The following is a 21,101-nucleotide window of genomic DNA, read 5'->3' on the forward strand; positions in this document are numbered from 1 at the left end:
TCAAGAGTGTTACTCTTCTCTTCAACTATCCATTATCATAACTAGGAAAAGAGCAATGATCATGAATAGCATGATAGCTAGAATATGAAGAAAGAGAGAACTTGTGTGTGATAAATTTGAAGGTAGAAGAGAGAACTGTTTGCTACAGATGGTCAAAGGAAAACATAATAGGAATGACCTCAGTGTGATCACCAGAATTAAATTACTGGAATGATGGGATAAGGAATTGTGGGAAGGAAAGAAAAACCCATGGAAAAGGTACTATGCAAGGAGTATTAGGAATAAGGGTGAAGAATTTGTATTGTGGCCTTGATACAGTTAGTCAATCCAATCATTGGTGTCATCGAGAAGACGTGATTAACAGAGCATGATGTGCTTACGGGAATAGAATGTGATGACTATAGCATTTTTCAAAAAGACAGAAAAGATAAAATAGGAGATGGAGTATTACTGGTGATTTCAGAACTGTTATGTCCTTTTAAGGTGGAACTTGAAGAAAGCAAATAATGATAATGGCTTTGAGGCCAGTTGGTGTGCAGTTGAAGTTAGCATAAATTTTAGCTATTTAGTGAGATGTTGCTACAGGCCAGGGAATGTAGAGGAAAAAGATGTTGAAATGTTTGGACAGATGCAACTGGTGAGCGACAGGAGAGTTATAATAATGGATGACATTAATTATGAAAGTATTGACCTGGAAGTAGTAAATATCATGTGTGAGTAAGGGGATTGAGTTTCTTGAGTTATTCAGGAACAATTTTCTTATGCAGCATGTAGTTGAAGCAACATGGGAATTGAATGCTAGATTTAATAATATCATCTGATACAGTGATGACAGAAGATGTCACCATGAGCCACCAGTTGGGGAGAGTGATCATGTGATTTTGACATGGGAAGTGGTTAGCCAGGTACAAGCTTTGTGGAACAAGAGATATGTGTAAAATTAGAAAGCAGGGGGACTATGATCAAGTAAGGAAACTGATTGGTGGTGTGCAGTGGCTCAATCAGTTGAAAGAGAGAAAAATCACTAGTGCCTGGGATTTGGCTTGGGAATAAATTACTTCAGCGAGCCAATGTTAGATTATATTCCTAAGGGTCAGAGGATAAATAAAGTAGGAGTGAAATGTATGAATCATGAAATTATGCAGGAACTTCTGAGAGAGAGAGAGAGAAAATGTTATAGAGGAGGTACAAAGAACAGGGTACCCATCAGCACCATGAGGAGTATAAGGTGACATTCATTTCAGAAATTATGGACTTTACAACCGTGTTATAAAAACTATTTTTAATTTCCCAATGTTTCAACCTTCATATCAAGGTCATCATATGGAGTATATACAAATATACAAGGACAGGAGGCTATAGAGCAGAGAGGTAATGCAGAGCAACTGACTTTACAGATTTTACAAATGACTTGCGAGGAAGTGTGAATGGGGTAGCACATGATTTGCGAGTGTTGCTAGAGACAGTGAATGAAGAATTAAATCTTCATTCACTGTCTGGGGGAGAAATAAATCATTGTTTCTTTAGTAAGCTAAAGAAACAATGATTTGATCACCGGTTATTCTACTGGCATGATCTCTAGTGAGAAAAAAAAAAAGATACAGATAAAATTAAAAATTAATTAAATATTTAGAAACTACATCAAAGCTAAATTCTATTTAAGATAACATGGGAGAAACATTCTTTGATAGTTTTCTTACAGTAACAATGATGTCCTATTTTTAACATGACAGTTGTTATATTAGATTTAAGATTCAGGATTATCTACAGTCCTGTTTATAGTTAGCTCTTAGGAAGAAAGGTTTCGTGGGTAGAATATGTGCCTACCATATGCTTGGGATTTTTAGACCATCATTATTGTTCAGATTGGGGTGGTTGATAAGAACCTCACAAGCTCCCTTAAATTTGCGTTCATACCATGTTTTGGTGCGATGTAAACAACTGGCGCTTTTCCAGTCAATTCTATGTAAATGTTCAGGGCATCATCAGAAAGGCCAGCTATTATATTTAATGTGTCGTTTATGTTCCTTTTGTCTGATAGGAATTGTGCGTCCTGTTTCCTCTATGTATAGTAGATTACAGGTGCAATAAATATGATATACTCCAGGGTGGGGCAGTGGAGGGAGTGGGTCTTTGGATGAGTTGAGTAAGCGTTTTAATTTTGCAGGAGGTTTAATCCCAAGCATATGGAAGGCACATATTCTACCCACGAAACCTTTCATCCTAAGAGCTAACTATAAACAGGACTGTAGATAATCCAGAATCTTAAATCTAATATAACAACTGTCATGTTAAAAATAGGACATCATTGTTAAGAAAACTATCAATATGAAAGAATGTTTCTCCCATGTTATCTTAAATAGAATTTAGCTTTGATGTAGTTTCTAAATATTTAATTAATTTTTAATTTTATCTGTATCTTTTTTTTTTCTTCACTAGAGGTCATGCCAGTAGAATAACCGGTGATCAAATCATTGTTTCTTTAGCTTACTGTGTGAAATGTAATTCGGCTTATCCTTGTATATTTGTATATACTCCAGACGATGACCTTAATATGAAAGTCGAAACATCAGGAAATTAAAAATAGTTATTTATAACACTGTTGTAAAGTCCATAATTTCCAAAATGAATGCTGATCACCATGCAACACTAAAAGAAAGGATAGGAAGGTGACAAGTGTAGTAAGGAAAGAGAAATTGGCATATGAAAGGAGACTGGCTGAAGCAGCAAAGCCCTAAAGAATTTTAGTTATGTCACTAGTAGAAGAAAGGGTGAATATGGAAGGATGACTTTAGTTATGGATGGAACAAGAGTCACATCTGCTGAAGATATGGTGGAAATGTTTAATGAGTATTTTGTTAGTGTATTTCATACAGGGTAAAGGCTAAGAGTAGTGTTGAATAGCAACTAGGAAGGAGGATAGACAACTGGCAGTAACCCTGATGTTAATAAGGTGATCATGTATATTAAGGGGATGTACAAAAGAGCTGGCTATACCCTTGACTTGGTTGTTCAACAGAAGTCTGGTCACAGGAACAGTCTCAGAGGAGTGAAAAGAAGGAAAAATAGTGCCACATCATAAGGGAGAATCCAAGTCAGTAGTGTCAAGCTATAGCTCAGTGTGTATATCAAGCATAGTGGTGAAAGTGTTAGAAAGGATGATTAGAGAGAGAGAGAGAGAGAATACAAAAGTGGATTGAAGAGAATGGAAGGCTTTCGAGAGATCAGCATGGGTTTGTTAAGGAAGGTCATGCTTTTGTAATTTGGTTACATTTTATAAAAGGGTGATTAGCATATTGGATGGGAAAGATGCTTATACAGTGATTTATTTGCTAATTTTGCTAAAGCATTTGATCAAGTACCACATGATCAACTACTGTTGAAATTGGGAAGGATGGAGTTGGATTGTCATTTGGTAGCTTGGTTATAAGCCTGGCTGACTAGCAGGAGCCAGAGTTGTGTATGGAGGTGCAATGTATCAAAAAAAAAAAAAAAAGGAAGGTGACGAGTGGAGTGTCACAGGGGTCTGTTCTGGTACCACTGCTATTTAACTTATATATCAATGACATAGTTCTCAGTGTGAAAGGAGATATTCAGTTGTTTACTGATGATGCTAAATTAGAAAGAGTTATGCCAAGAAATTCTGATGCATTGTAGCAACCTATTCAAATCCTACAAGAGGATTTGAATAGGTTGCTTTGGGCTGAAGAATGGGGATGTCATTTCAATGTTGCTAAGTGTAAAGTTATGCAATTTGGCCAGAGAAGATGGAATGAGGCTTACCACATTAGAGGAATCCTTCAGGAGGTGGAGGAAGCAAGGGATCTAGGCATCACAAAAGTTATCACTGCAATAATGCGAAGAACACTGACATGTATTAAGGAGGTGATAGTTCCCACTCTGTAAGGTGCTAATTAGGCCTCATTTAGATTTCTGGGTGGAGATCTGGTCACCTGGCTATATTGATGATAGGGAAACATTGGAGAAAGTAGAGAGTCAAATAATTAAGTCTGTGTCAGGACTCTGGAATATTGAATATGAAGACAGATTGAGGAAATGTGGATTTCATAGCTTGGTGGATAGGAGGAAGTGTGATATAATCAAAACATATAAGCTGGTGAGAGGAGACTACCAAATAGATACAGGGGAATTATTGCATAGAATACTGGGTGATATAAGAAGTAGGGGGGCATTCCTGGAGGCTGTAGAAGGATCATGTAAGTAAAAAAGTGGAAAAGATTTTTTGCTTGGTGGGTGGTAATGAGTGGGATGCATTGCCAGAATGGGTGGTGAGTGCTTCAACATTGAATGAGTTCAGAGCAAGGTATGATAGTTATTGTGATCGGTGAGTATTTGACCTCCCACAATAAGTCTTTGGACTCCATGGAAGCTTGAAAGTAATACTAATACTAAATCATGCGTCAAACTTCAGTACAAAAAGAAAAAAAAGCCTCCCCCCCATTTTCATCTCAAAAATTGTAATCTCATGTGCCTGTGAGAAGTAATTTGATATTAATTGGTCAACTGAAATCAACTTTCTGGATTGCTAATTATATGATTCTGATACCTGATTGTAAGATTTCATAATAAAAAAAAGGATATTACTTTTCCTAACAACCTAAAAAAAGCATTTTCAGAAACAATGAAAGTAATCCAGTTACCTATAAAGATTCCTTGAGCTTCTGATACAGCTTTAACAGGGTCTGAATTTTCATGGATGCTATCAACCTCTAAGCCTACATGTTAAGAGAAAAAAAAAATATATATATATATATTTGTTATAATAAATAAAAATACACTAATAAAACTTAATTATCTATTCTTTTATCTGACAAAACTCCTGAGAAAGTTTTAAAAGCAAGAAGTATGGATTTGTTAAGTTTATTATTACATGGGTATCTCCACGGAGGCATGAGACTCATAATTTTTCCACACAAAAAAACTATCATATATCTCCTTAAACTCATTCAACTGTCAAGTCACTCACAACTAATTCTGGCAATCCATTCTACTCACCACTCTGCATGCAAAAAATCTTGTCTGCACATCCTTACTAACCAAACTTTTACACAACTTCCATGGGTGACCCCTAGTTATCTCACTATGTGTCATGTATTAAAAAATTTCCATTGTGTCACTCGGAAAGAATTCCCTTTAATAACTCATAAGTTTCTATCATGTCCCCTCTTTTCTGCCTATCAACTATTCCACTAGCTTGGACACCTCTGAATCCTCTCTGCCACCTTCTGATCCCCAAGAGACCAGGTGACCAAATCTGTGGACAGTAGTTAAGACTGTGCCTATTATAGTAAGAGCAATGAAATTGACTTCTTTATTGACAGTTTTACAGTCTCTATTGTTCCATACAAAAAATTATATTCAACATAAAATTACAAGCTTCCCTTACTACTAGTACCAGTACAAGAAAGCTAAAAACAGAATATATTCTTCAGTGCAAGTGAAAAAAAGCAGTAATCCTTGAAATGTTATAATATGATTATGTAAATTTAGTAATAGTGAATATGGCATCTACACAAATAAGTAGTGGAAATACTTCTCTCTCTCTGGCAGCCTGGTTGGCCACGTAGATCACTTCAGTCTCCTGCCAATAGCACATGTGTTCAAATCCCACCCCAAGAATGGATGCTTATGAATGACTTCAGATGGAAGATGAATTTCAATTTAATCATTAAATGCAGCCATGGTATAACGATCAAGAGAGCAAAATAAGTTAAGCACAGTAAATAACTGTAATGAAAAATTTCATTAAAAAATTCATTGGAAATCAATGTTTGGTACAAGAGACTATTGCTCTGTTATTAATAAATAATTAAATAAAAAATTACACGATAACTACAGTAATTAACTTTAATGAAATGAAGATACAGATATTTCTGTTTATTGGAAATCTGAAGTGGCTTGAAAAAGTTCCAGAATAAGTATCCACATAATGTGTAAGGAGACTTGAAAAAGTGTTGTTGAATGAAGTGGATGTGCAGAATCAGGGAAACTAGATTTATTAAGGGGGGGGGGAGTAGATATGCAGACCTTAGGGGAGGCAGTTGAGTGTATGAATGAGTATAATATGCCTGAGTGAATAAGGACAACATATCAGAATGGGATAGTTAGTATAAGGCATCAAGGTAGGGATGGGGCTAATGGAGGTCTGCAATTCATGTACACTAATGCTAGGAGTATTAGGAACAAGAAGGAAGAATTTTTGGCCTTGGTTGGCACTTCCAGACCACAGGTTATTGGCATTAGTGAAACATGGCTGACTGTAGATGATATAGCTAGTAGGATTGAATGTGATGGGTATAGTGTGTTCAGGAATGAGAGGGAGAATAAAATGGAGACAGGAGTATTGTTGATGATAGCTGATGAGCTGCAGCCAAGGAGAATAGAAGTTGAATTGCAGGATAGAGAAAAGAGCACATTTGATACCATTTGGTGTGAGATTGTGGCTAGCAGAACAAAATATACAATTGGGTGCTGCTATAGACCAGGTGATGGAAAAGATGGTGGAGATAGTATGCACAAGCAAATAGAAGAAATGAGTGGAAGGAGGGTAATTATTATGGGAGATTTCAACTATGGTAGCATCGATTGGAGTGAGGAGAGGACACAAGGGAGGAAGGAATCGGATTTTATGCAGTTATTAAGGGATAACTATGTGCGACAGCATGTAATGGAAAATACTAGGGGTCAGAGAGTGCTTGACCTAGTAATTGCATCTGAGGATTTGGCTAGCTAATATGACCACATTGCCACCAATTGGTGAGAGTGATCATAGGGTCTTGACTTGGGAGGTGGCTAAAGGTGTGGAATTTACAATTAAGACAGGGTACATGTGGAATTATCGGGCTGGTAAGTATGACAAGCTTAGGAGTTTGATTGGTTCAGTGCCATGGCATGTACAACTGCAAGGGCTAGAAGTTGATAGTGCACGGGAGGCGGTTAAGAAGTGTTTGCATGAAGCAATGGCTGACTGTATACCTAGAGTCAGAATAATAAATCAAGTAGGGTTAAAATGGATGAATAACACCATTAAGCTTGAGCTGTAAAAAAAGAAACAACTATGGAGGGAATTTAAGGAGAAAGGTGACCAGCAGGCACACGAACGGTATAAAGCGCAGGCCAGAAGGGTAACGAGTGTGCTAAGAAAAGCAAAAAAGGATTACGAAAGAACATTGGCCATGCAGGCTAAAGAGAATCCTAAACAGTTTTTTTGATATGTTGCAAGTAAAAGAAAGAGGTAACTGAATCAGTTGAAATAGTTGAGTTACTGAGCGAGCACTTTGCAAGAATATATCATCCAGGTGGCGACATTGCAGGAATGAATGAACCAATAGATTATACGGGAATTGTGGTGAATGAAGTGGAGGTGAGTAGACTATTACAAAACCTCAATGTCAATACATCTGTGGGATTTGATGGTATACCAACTCGTGTCATATGTGAAGCGGCTAAAGAACTGTCAGTGCCCTTGACCATTTTGTTTAATTTGAGTTTCGGGTCCGGTTTAGTCCCGAGGGGATGGAAAGAGGGGAAAATAGTTCCACTGCATAAAGAAGGTTCCAAGACTGCTGTTGTAAATTATTGACCGATTAGCATATTAGGAATCGTTGTCAAGTTCTTGGAGAAATTAGTCAAGAGAAAAATACAGGATTCGATAGATGAAAATGGGATACTGTATGGGGGGACAACATGGTTTTGTGAAGGGTAGATCATGCCTCAGTAACTTTCTCACATTTTATAACACAGTGACGGCTGAACTGGATAAGGGTAATGGATTTACAGTGATTCTACTGGACCTTGCTAAAGCCTTTGAAAGGATACCACATGGAATTCTAATCAGTAAACTGCAGCATATGGGGATGGATATAGGGTTGGTGAGATGGATAGGAGGGTGGCTGATGGAGATATATCAGAGAGTGGTTTATTCAGGAGTAGAGTCCAAAAGATGGCTTGTGACTAGTGGTGTGCCGCAGGGTTCTGTTCTTGGACCACTACTTTTCAATTTGTTCATTAACGATATAGGAAAGGATCTGAGAGGATGTGTTCACTTGTTTGCTGATGATGCAAAGTTGGGTAGAGCAATAGTGAGTGCACAGGATGTCAAAATTTTGCAAGATGATTTGGATAGTTTGGAGGACTGGGCTATGGAAAATGGATGTCGATTTAATGTGGCAAAGTGTAATGTTATGCATTTTGGGGTGAAAAGATTAGCAGCAGTATATCACATTGGTGGAACCGTACTCCAGGAGATTGATGAGGCCAGGGATTTGGGAGTGTTGGTGGATAGGGAGTTGAAGTTTAGGGGGAACATCGCAAAAGTGGCTAAATCAGCTCATCAAATCACTTGGTGATTTGAACTTGCTGAAAAATACTTGAACTATCAGAGACAAACAAGTTATTGTTGCTCAGTATCGAGCCTTGATAAGACCCCATCTAGACTACTATGCCCAGATATGGGATCCAGGGTTTCTTCTTGATGGGGAGGAGGTGGAAAGGATCCAGAGACGAGTGACCAAGATGATAGCAGGTCTGTGAAATGAACCTTATGAGAACAGGTTGAAGATTTGTGGGTTGTAAAAATTGGTCGATAGGTGGAAAAGGGGTGATATGATTGAGATATTCAAATTACTGAAGGGTTTCTATAAGATTAATTCAGAAGATATTTTTGAGAATAAGACTGGTGGTGGGAGAACTAGGGGCCATACATGGAAGCTGGGCAAGAATGTGGTTAGCAAGGGTGTTAGAGCTAAGTTTTTTACTTGGAGAGTGGTGAATGAGTGGAAGAAGCTGCCAGAGTCTGTTGTGGGTGCTATGCCTGTGAATGAGTTCAAGGCAAGGTATGATAGATACCGTGTGAATGTCGAATAGTTGTTCTTTATACGATGTTAGGGCCTCCCTCGATGATTCTGTCGACTCCTTGGAGTTGCCCGAAATAATAATAATATTACAGGCCATCATCAGTGGGAACGTTGGATAATTACAAGATGAAAGGCAAACAATGGATTGATTTGAAACAGTGAGAGTTGCATGATGTTATACATAAAGAAATATAAAAATATAAGTGAGGAAACGTATTATTAGTTATTAACTGTAATAAAAAACCCTTTAATGATGTGTGATTAGAATAAGACTCTCCCATATCTTAGATTAAGAATGGTGACAGTCACAGGGAACCTTGTAGATGCCAGGAAGAACTACAGGGGAGCGTTTATCTTATTGGAAGCTTAAAGTGGCTTGAAAAAAGTTCCATGTTTAATCTCTAGAGCAGGTTTCCAGACTATGTAAAAAATAATTTAAAAATGCAAAATTATATATATAATTAATAAAAATAGAAAAAAAATCCTTAGCCTACCCATGGTACAAAATGTATTATAAGTTTGCAAATAACCTTTCGTGGGTGGAAATAACATCAAAAATAAATAAATAATAAATAAAAAGTAGCCACTAAATTGTATTTCTTAAGAATTCTGGAAAGTGGTTCTGAGATGACAGAAATGCATGGGCTAGAGACTCAACATATTGTTTTTTCTTGTTATTTGGACTAGGATTATAGGAATCAAAGATGTGTGGTGCTTTCTGAGAAACCATTGAATTTCATCTATCATTTGATGTTTAGATTCTTGCTGTAATTGTTAAAGCACAGAACACATAGTGTGAGCATGTTGCACTAAAGTTTTCATTATTTGTTGAATAGGGTGTCCAGTGAAAGTAGGCTTACGATAAATGAAAGTAATTAGTTCACTTGACAATGATGAGCAGAGGAGTAAAATATCTAAGAAGGATAACTTGTCCTTTTCTATTTCTATAGTAAATTTTATTCATGGATGTAGATTATTTAAGTAAGTATTAAGTATAATTTCTGGGAAATTCCCATGCTACTCCTCTAAAACACTATTAATATAATTAACGGCTATATTTTAGCCTGTTTTTGTTTAGGAGTCCCTTATATTTAATACATTGGCTAACATAACTCAAAAGGGGTATATATATATATAATTTAGGACATTACGGGCGAGTGTAGAAGGCAGTTATGGCAGAATAAAAAATGTTGAAAAATTATGTACATACCTTAATTTTGGTTTAAAGATGCCTTCTAAATCCAAGCTCTTGTGGAAGGGGGGGGGAAGAGAGGGAAAGAACATGGGGATGTACTTGGGACATGGGATCTAATATAATTAATATCTAATATATCTAATATAATTAATATTAGTAGATTATTTATATTAGATAAAAAAGTAGGCAATGTTTCTTCATTATTAATATCTAAGGATGCCCTTTAACTGAAAGTGAAATTCTTATTCTTTCCAAAGTCATGAATTTGAAATAGACGTTAAAAATTAGCTCAATTTATTTTTCTGTTTCAAATTTATCAGCACATCTGCAGAGAACCGATATATTGTTTCCAACTATCCATAATCATAACATCATTAACACACTTAGCACAAACAAGAACACACACAGGTGGTACATGTGTGTGTTCTTGTTTGTGCTGTGTGCTCAAAGAATAATAAACTTATATCGAAAAGTTTTTCTCTGTGATGCATACACATATAGTATCTCATTTAGGTAAAATTATGAAGACTACTACCGTGTTAAGCACATTCAAGGTAGAATAGGAATTGACTGTTGATGGCAGAGTTAAATCAAACTACTGCCCAAACTACTTAGGCAGTAGTTTGATGTAACGATTTGTCATCCTTCATGAGATAGATACCAATGGTATATGAAAGTGCAAAAAGGCAACTAAGAATGGGAATTAACCATGGAGCACACACACACCTTTAGGCAAATGAAGAAATGCCATCAGAACGAACCACGAGACTTATTTGCATCTAATTTGGTTAACATTCTTGTTATTTCTTTCTGGCAAAAGATCAAGAAGGGCATTGTGGTGAGTGTTTGAAATGGTTGGAGCATTTGCCAAGGTCAACTATGCAGGAATTAGAGGATAAGTAAGAAGCCTGGAGGTTGGCTTTTCCCATACGTGATAATCCAACAGAACTATCTGAGTGTAACAGTGATGGATGGAAGTAATGTACAGCCACAGATACGCGATTCTTCGACACTTCTGCGCATGTCAACATAAGGAGGATCCATTCCGATAATAGGGTAATCAATCCGTATTGTGGGATGAGTGTTTATTATTACATGTCGGAAAATTAACTTCACTTTTATGATCATCGTAGTTTTTAAAGTGGTAACTATTTTGATTGTATAACAGTTGGAAAATTTTACCTATGAAGCATGTGATTTTGCATGTTGGCGACCAATTCGTACATACTTCATTTCTTTCAGCATGAATCGACTATTCTTGGCACAAAGCCAAGTAAAGCTCTAGCAAGTATGGGCATACTATAACAGCCAATGGCTTAGGCTATTGTGTGCCAATATTGCTACTAATATGTGCCTCTGACTAGAGCAGTTTATCCAAAAGTATGGTATACGTAACTTTTTTTGTTTACTTTTGTGTTTTTGCTGCCATATTGTTGCAGATAAGTAGTACACGTCTATTCTATCATTAATTTTTCAATAACTAAAAAATATAAAGGAAGTTTTAAACAAAAGGTGTCTCTTGGCCACCATTAGGGCAGCATTTCATTGATAGCATGATCATGTTGCAACCACACTGCTCTGTTTATATTAAAAGTTTGAACTATCCAGACAGAATTCACCACTAAATTTTAGAACCATTTGAATGTTTTATCGTGTTTGTGTCATAAGCTGTGATGGATGTACAAGGATTCTTGTGTAGAGGCTTAAGTGCTGTGAGGACATTATGTTGGAGGTTTAATGGGTTTTTTACAACACTCAAAAAGAATTAAAATAGAATTTAATACTTCCTATATTTCGTCCTAGTCACTAGGACATTTATGGGGATTACAAAACAATTAACGTAACATGCACACAAAAACTTACAATACTAAGCCCAACCACGGCTATTTTTTCCGTGGCATTTCGGAAAAAATAGCCAAGATACTAAAAAAGTATAACCTACACACAGCATATAAGCCCTACCGCAAACTTGCTACCCTTATCCGTTTTACGAAAGATCAGCTCCCTCCTCTCTCTCTGCCTGGAGTTTACAAAGTACCCTGTTCCTGTAAGCTTGCGTACTTTGGACAGACAGGCAGATCAGCATCCATCCGCCTGGAGGAACACAAGTCGTACATCGTTAAACACAACTATGGCCATTCAGGCTTGGCTGACAATGTTTTGGACACCACTCACAGAGTATCATGGAAGAAAACCACCATGCTCCACCACAGCAAATTCAAGAAAGAGAGACTTTTCTTAGAAGCAGCAGCAGCTCTCAGAAATCAACCAAATCTTAATAAATATGGTTGCATTAAGCTTCCGAAGATTTGGGAAACACTCATCACCAGAGGTCCCACCTTACATTCCAGGCCACCTACTACCGCCGTTAGAGGGCGCTCCACCTAGATAGGACTTTAGTGTCATCCATGTGGTTGGGCTTAGTATTGTAAGTTTTTGTGTGCATGTTACATTAATTGTTTTGTAATCCCCGTAGATGTCCTAGTGACTAGGACGAAATATAGGAAATATTAAATTCTATTTTAATTCTTTTTGAGTGTTGTAAAAAATCCATTAAATCTCCAACATGATGTACAAGGATGTATGCACATGGATAATATTCTTACTTTTTTTTAGCAGTTGTGTTGCAGGTCAACAAATCTTATAGTACAGTTCTAATAATAATTAATAATAAAATCTTTAATTACTATTAATATCTCTCTTTTGTATTTCTTAAACCAGGGATTCTCAACCTATGGTATGTGAGCCACTGCCAGGTGGTACGAAAACAGAGTATAAAATAAAAGGGTAAATTAACATATTTTTTTACTCACAACATGAGTTGAGAATTAAAAATGCATGCACAAATATTTAACAGTTCTACTTAAAATATTTCATGCAACTAAATAAAAACAATTAGATTTTACATTATCGTTAAAAACTTTTGTATAATAATATACAAAAATAATATGCAAGTACAATTTGAATTTAATAAGTATTAATCAAATGACAATGACAGAAAGTAACTCGAATATATTTGATTGGACAACAATGGGAAACAGTTTGTCCGTTGTCATTTGTTTAGCCACGAGTCGCAGTTACAGTTAAGAAAGTAGTGTGTTAGATTATTGTCTTTGAATGTGAGATTTTATCTGTGAAATTGTCATATTTATATGTAGTTTGTGCCGGAACATGACTAAGTGGTTAGCGAGTGGGTCCTCAAAAAGATCGAAGGGAGAAATGAGTGTAAGTGGGGGAAACAATTCTTCTCTGCCAGAAGCCACCACCTCGAATCCTAACCAACCGACAGAGGACATCATTGTACAAGAATGCAACAAAAAACCCCGTACAGCACAACGTGAATATAATCTTAGTTATTTATCATATTGTTTCACATATATTGGAGAAGAAACCCCCACATGTTCCCCAGTAATTTGTTATGAAATGCTATCAAAACATTCGAAGAAGCCTTCCCTTCTTAAACGTCATTTTGAAACCAAGCATGGAGATTTAAAACACAAACCTTTGGATATTTCCAGAGAAAACTGTCTGATTTGTCAGCAAGGAAAAAACAAATATCCTCATTTTCAGGATTTACCATGAAGGCTCTGTAGGCATCTTATGTAGTCAGTTTAAGAATAGCTAAGGCAGGAAAACCTCACACGATCAGAGAGTCATTAATATTACCAGCAGCTACAGATATGGTTAGAATAATTTTGGGGGAAAAAGACAGCAAAACAACTTGAAATATTCCATTATCCAACGACACCGTATCAAGGTGTCGTTGGATAATGGAATCATTATCCAACGACATAATCAAGGAGAATTTCAGATTTGTCTTCAAATGTTAAGGAGCAGTTAATAGAAAAAGTTCAGGCTAGTAAATATTTTTACATACAATTGGATGAAACTACTGACATTACCAGCATGGCCCATCTTCGTACATATATAAGATTTATAGACCAGAAAACAGTGAAGGAAGAGTTCTTGTTTTGTGAACTACTGCCTGCTCGAACAACCTCAAATTAAATATTTTCAAAATTAGACTGATTTATGAAAATGAATGATATAGAATGGAATAAATGTGTTGGTGTTTGTTCTGATGGAGCACGTGCAATGGTCGGGAAACACAGTGGCGTTGTTGCAAAAATTAAAGTAGCTCCACAAGCAAAATTTGTACATTGTAGCATTCATCGCAAGGCAAGAAATATGCCTGCTACATTCTTGTGTACACAAGAATGCAAGTATTGTTGTTATTATCTATTTTTTATTATTTCTTCTTTTACTCTTTTACTTCCATATTTGGGCTAGTGATGGGCAGGGATGTGCAATATACAACCTCTTCCTGTCAAGTCAACTCCACCTTCCCATGGTGTGGCCTGTTTCCACAAAAGGGACTAGCACAGCTAGCATTCCTGCTGCAAAAGGATATCTTCCTAGTTAGAGTAAATGCCAACTGGTATCCCTTGCTTAACGCAGGATTTGATTAACAGCGAAATTAATTGCAACAATCCCTTTATATACGCGGCAAGAGTTTTAATTAATGCGCCTTCAAATTTATTATGAAAAAATATGCAAACCTTGAGGAGTGTTTCCGGGCCGAGAGAAAAAAAGTTGTGAACACGATGATGCCATTTCTCCCATTAAGCATTAAGAGTGGGTGTATTACAAACTCCAATTGTTCTGCTGTATTTACAAATTACATTCTTCATAAATTTTTTCATTCAAAAAGAATTTCATCCAAATTCTCTAAATGATCTGTGTGAGAATGTGAAAGTTTCATAACCCATGGACATGGCATCATTGTAAGTTTCAAAGTCTATTTGCTTAAAAAGACATTCTCAAAGGGTAGAAACAACAACGGGAGAAAATGCGATTACACTCCAAGAATTTTGGAAAAATTTTAACATTAAACACGCAATTGAAAACATTCATGACTTGTGGGAGCAAGTGTCTTCTAGCTGCATGAGAGCTGTTTGGAAAAACCTTTTGCCAGAATGTGCTAACGATTTAGGTGGTTTTCAAAATCCTGTGAACAACGTGGTTTGAAAAAATCGTTGCAATTGGTGAAGACCTTGATTTTGATGGTATTGATGCAGAAGATGTTAAAGAAATATTGGATTCAAATTGAAAAGATTTCAGCAACAACTATCTTCTTGAAATTGAACAACAACGTGCATATGAAGATAACGAACAAATGGAATGTGAAGATGAAGTTCCAAAGGAGATAACAATCAAAGAACTGGATGGAATATTTTGCAGTTTAGAATCGCTTAAGCAGGAAGTAATGGATATGGATCCAGATGTTAATCGAAGAATGCTTGTTTTTGCCGAGGTCTAGAGAGTCATTTTGCTTGTTATCGTAGAATTTATGCTGATAAGAAAAAACTAAAACTGTTCAAACGACTCTTAATAACTTTTTTTTGATAAAAAATTGTAGTAACTAACGAAGGTAATGAAGGCATTTATTAAACATTTACTTTGTATTCATTTTTTATCTTTCCTAAAAGAGTACCATATAAAACTAATCATTAATACAGTAATCGATCATGGACAAATTGTAATTTTTACCATTGATTATTATATTTGATTAATGCAATTTTGATATACGTGGTAACATCGAGGGATTAATTAATCGTGTTAATCAAGGGATACCTGTACTAGGTTGTAGATGACATTCATCACCTGGTGAAGCACCATCACACTGCTTATTAGGGACCTGAAGTGGTGAAGGCTATGTCTGGGCCTCCAGAGCAGGGGTTCTGGCCTCCATCAAGGGTATGCCTAACATACTTAGAGATCCAGATTCTCCTCCATTTTGAGGATACACTTGTTAAAAGTGATAATGCAGGTCAGCTGTGAGATGGTATATGGGCATCAACCAGTCAGGAGGCTTCCGGCAAAATTGCAATGAAAATAAATCTCCCTAGACAACCAATTCATCCAAACAAATCAAATGAAACACAATATTCCAAACATACCGATCCTACCAAAAAAAAAATCATTTCCACATCTGCTTTACGAAGGTAATGAAAGCGTCCCAAGAAAGCAAATCCCACTAGGCATTGTCATGCGTGTTCAAATACCACATTGGGGCAAAGAAAAAGAAAAGAGAGCCAATATACGAGTGCCAAATGTGGCATAGCCTTATGTGTACACCCCTGCTTTCAAAATTACTACACACTACTAAATTATTGAAGTATTTTGGGGGAGGTGTTTCTGACTTGAAGTTGTGTGTGACATTATTTGATATGGAATAAACAAATAAATTTCAAGATAAATTTTGGACATCCCTAACTTGAAAATAAAATTCCTATATAACAGTTTTGTTCAGTGATTTTTCTTGTATAAATTTTCTTCAATTTATACAAGAAAACAGTGCAAAAATGTGTAATACATTATAGTAACTATTCATATTATTATAAAATATTTTATAATTGTGAAAATAACTCAGCAAGGAGGGCCATACTGATTATTTAGTATCTCAGCAGTTAAAAAGTTAACAGATACCTAAATTGCAGCTACTACAACCACCACAGTTCACCTTCAATGCATAAATTATACTCTTCATGATTCATTTCCTGACACAGAATTCCAAATTTAGAATCCTCTGCTTTTGACCTTCTCTGGCCGAAAACCATTCAGACCTCTTCACCTTCCTCTCCATGAGACTCAACCATCTACAATCCAGCTATCCAAACAGCAAAGTCATTTTCCTAGATGACTTGAATGTCACAACTCCAACACTCTGATCAAGCTGGATGTGATGCAGAGGTTTTTGCTATAAGCAATGATCTAATGCAAATCGTACATCCACCTACCCAAATTCCAGATAGTCCCTTCCTCTGCCAATACCCTTGATTTTTTTTAACTAGTTTTCCTTCCAGACACGTTGTTGAAGTTAACTCTCCTCTTGGCATCTTAGACCATAATTGTGTGCAAGTTTCCAGTCTCACAGAATGGCCCTCCTCTGATCACACCAATCCTTGTGTCCTCAGGCACTATAAAGGTACCAAGTGGGATGACCTCTGGAGCTATTATTCTTTTATTAAACAACTTAAAACAGCTATAGCAAATCCAAGTTCATAACGACCAATAGCAGAAAACTTGCCTCTTGTCCAAACAGAAACCACCAGATGCTACTTCTGCTCACCTGTGCTTCCACCTCTCTCTCTCTCTCCTATCCAGAAGATGGCACCACTGTTACAGCAACCAAAGAAAAAAAAAGCTGACCTCCTGACATCACTCTTCTTTTAATTCCTGCACAGACGATGAAGACAAATCACCTCCTTTCATGCCAGTAAGCAAGAACCATATGCCTCCTGTGGACTTTCATCATAAAGACGTATGAAGAATAATATACAACCTGTACACTACAAAGTCATCTGGTCCTGATGGAATCTCTTCTACTGTGCTCAAATGTTGTGTTCCAGAGCTAACACCTGTCCTCTATGATCTCTTCTATCTCCTATACTCAGCTGGCACCTATCCCTTCTCATAGCAGCAGGTATATATCCAACCAACTCCAAAAAAAAGGGAGACAAAAGCCTACTGTTCAACTGCCATCACCTCAAATCTTCCCAAAATAATGAAGAAAGTCATCAATATTAAACTTTTTCAATCTAGAAGCATACCAGTTAATCAGGAACCACCAGTATGGATTCCGCCAATCAAGGTTCGTGACAGATCTCTTAGTCTACATCGCCCATCGCTGTCGCACTTGACATTTCCAGGGCTTTTGATCATGTTTGGCATCAAGGCCTGCTTTGCAAACACCTTTCTTCCATCTACCTGCTACCTTTTGTAACTGGATAGCCAGTTTTTTCTCTCACTCTGGTCATTCACCATGTGTCATGGTGGACAGCACCCTTTCTTTGAGTCTGCCACCAATGCAGGAGTGCTTCAGGACTCCATTCTCTCACCTGCCCTCTTTTCTCTTATACATAAATGACCTACTCTCAATCACTACAAATCCTATCCATAGCTTTGCCAACATAAGTACTCCCCATTCATCCTATGCCTTTGACAAACCATGCAGTTACCAGACATCCCTTATGTCAACATCATCTGCAACCAGAGCCTTTCTTCAGAAATACCATTCTTTAGTGGGACAAAGATAACCTGTCACCTTCAATGCCACCAAAATGCAGTCCTGCTTTTCTCTCACAAAAGGGGATCTCAACTCACCTTAACTTATCCTCAGTAATACACACACCACATCACCAGTCAGGATGAGCTATCTTCTCTCCTTAGACTGACATTTGATATTAAGAGAGAGAGGCCTCCAGGGAGTCAGAGATTCATCATGTGAGGCCACATACTACATGCACCAGCTACCATACTTATTCTTCCCACCTCTTATGGCACAATAGCTTCCTCTCAAGAAGCTATTTTACACCCACTCAGCTACTAACTCTATATAAATCCCAAATCCACACATCCTCAGAATACAGTTCACACATTTGGGGTGATGCATCTAAAACCTCCTTAAAAATCATTGATACTGTCCAGAATAGAGCAATTCAGCTCAGAGATTGAGATCCACCACACATCACAGGCTCACATCAACCTTTAATCTCACAGATGTAATGTTTCAGCTCTATGTCTCTTCTACAGTTACTTTGATGGTTACTGCTCCAGTGAATGGTAAACATCATTCCTCCACTTACTGTTGGGCATGTTGAAACAAGAACAGCAGCTGTTCAACATCCATTTTCAATACAACTGTAAACACATCAAACCTGCTTCTCCTCTTCCTCATTTATTCCATCTGGAACAGCCATCCTCATAATGTGTTTCCTAAATACTTCAACTTCCAGCTCTAAGAAAAATGTCAAGAGATTTCTTCATTCTCAATCCTTATATTCACCTCACACATAGTACTGATGTGCTATAGGTTCTTGTACCTCTCATGTGTGGGATATATATATATATATATATATATATATATAATAATTATTATTATTAAAAGAGAGAGACCCCCAGGGAGTCAGGGACTCATTGAGTGAGGGCACATACTACATGCACCAGTTACCATACTTATTCTTGAATTCATTCACACTGCTTGCACACACTACATTCAATGGCAGTCCATTCCAATCATGCACTATCCTATGAGAGAAAAATCTAGCCATCACCCCATTCTTAGCAGCATTCATTCTCAGCTTCCAAGAATCATCATTGAAATCCTGTATGACCCTTTCAGAAGTTTGTAAGTCTCAATCACATCTCCCCTCTTTCTCCTGTTTGCTAGTGTCTGCAGTCTACAAATTCTCACTTTGTCTTCATAATCAATATTCCACAATCCTGATATCATTTTTAACACACTCCTTTCACTCTCTCCACTATATCAGAATCACAACGGAAACTAGGACCAGACCTGCACACAATAGTCCAAGTGAGGTCTTATCAAGGTCATGTAAAGAAGCATAATGACATCCTTATCTTTACATGTGAAAGTTCATTTCAGCATTGCAATTATCTTTTGAGTTGTATTTGCAATCTTTGCTACATCGGCCCCTAACTTCAACTTGCTATTTACTAACACTCCAAGATCCCTAGTCTGATCAGTTTCTTCTAGCATAATCCCACCAATATATAATATGACATTTGATATATAATCATGCCAAATTGCATTACTTTGCATTTACTGACATCCATTTTCCCATGCCGATCAGTTCCAGCCTATTCAAATCATCCTGCAAGTGCTGCATATCAGCAGCATTCCTGATTACCTTACTTTTATATCATCAGCAAATAGATAATTCCAGCTGAGAAATCCTTTTAAAGGCAAGGCTCCTTTGCAAATGCCTATTAGGCCTTTTTAGTATATTTCATTTGATATATTAGGACCTCTACATAATCAGAAAGAGAAAATAAATACATATTTTTGGTAGTTGATATACTGAATAGATATCCAGAAGCTTTTGCTGTTAAAGAACAAAAGGCAGATACTTTGGCAAAATGTCTGATTAATGGAATTATATGTAGGTACTGTTGTCCAGAAACATTGCTGCCAGACAGATGACCGAACTTTACTTCTGAATTGTTACTCCAAGTTTGTAAGATGTTACATATAAATAAATTGTTTGCAACAGCCTACAGACACCAGTGTAATAGTCTTTGTGAAAGAATGAATAAGACATTAAAACTCATGTTAGCAGATTAATGGAGTGAAACAGCTAAGAAAGGATTAAAAATGTTATTTAATTCTTCCAGTATTTCATCTCAGTCGCTAAGACATTGTCAAGGATTACAATATGAGATTTGTAATATATGCATAAAAGCAACACAAAACTAAGTGAAACAAGTGGACAAAAGTCTAGAGTCCTAATTAGGTAGGGCATCCAGTTTACATCCTAGGCACCACCTGATGGTGGCTTAGGATGTAAACTGGATCTCGAAGTATTAGTGTTCATGATATTTTGGGAAGATTATCTTCATGGTCACCTGTCAAGATCACCAAGATCACCTCTCTTAAATATGGTTGCATTAAAACACAACCATATTTATTTAGATTAGGTTGATTTTTTTTAGAGCATGATGGTCCGTTTCCAATTGATTCTATGAACTGTATCTAAAGCATGGCCTGCAAGGCCCAATTGACCATAGTTATGACTGCAGATATATTTTTTGTGTTCTTCCAAGTGGATGTTGGCTGATCTTCATGTCTGTCCAGAGTAGATCAACTTTCAGGAACACGCAGGCAATTGTTGTTATAGACCAGGTAATGTGGATGGTGATGATAATGAAATGTACAATCAAATTAGCCAAGTAAATAAGAAAAGGGTGACTGATCATTATAGGTGATTTTAATTATGGCAATATAGACTGGAATGATGAGATAGCAACTGGAAGTAAAGAAAATGAGTTTCTTGAGTTTTTGAGGGATAACTACCTCAGACAGTATGTAACAGAGGGCACATGAGGATTGAAGGTCTTGAATTTGGTCATCTCATCGGAGGATGTAATCATAAATGAGGTGTCAAATCATCCACCAATTGGTGAGAGTGACCATGAGGTGATTACCTGGGTAGTTGCCAGCAGTGCAA

General features: G+C 36.9%; 1 protein-coding gene across 1 annotated transcript in view; it reads right to left on the reverse strand.

Moving 5' to 3' along the window:
- LOC150103957 (alpha-aspartyl dipeptidase) overlaps window positions 1-21,101 on the reverse strand; it is a 155,411-nt gene that overhangs the window by 86,742 nt on the left and 47,568 nt on the right. Inside the window, exon 3 of the mRNA XM_090397202.1 lies at window positions 4,662-4,736. Coding sequence (XP_090253328.1) covers window positions 4,662-4,736 — 75 coding nt within the window. The remainder of the gene's footprint in view (window positions 1-4,661; window positions 4,737-21,101) is intronic.

The sequence above is a fragment of the Typopeltis vanoorti genome, chromosome 8 (assembly GCF_054136105.1).
Source record: "Typopeltis vanoorti isolate ZY-2024b chromosome 8, IOZ_Tvanoo_1.0, whole genome shotgun sequence".
NCBI classification, from domain to species: Eukaryota; Metazoa; Arthropoda; class Arachnida; order Uropygi; family Thelyphonidae; genus Typopeltis; species Typopeltis vanoorti.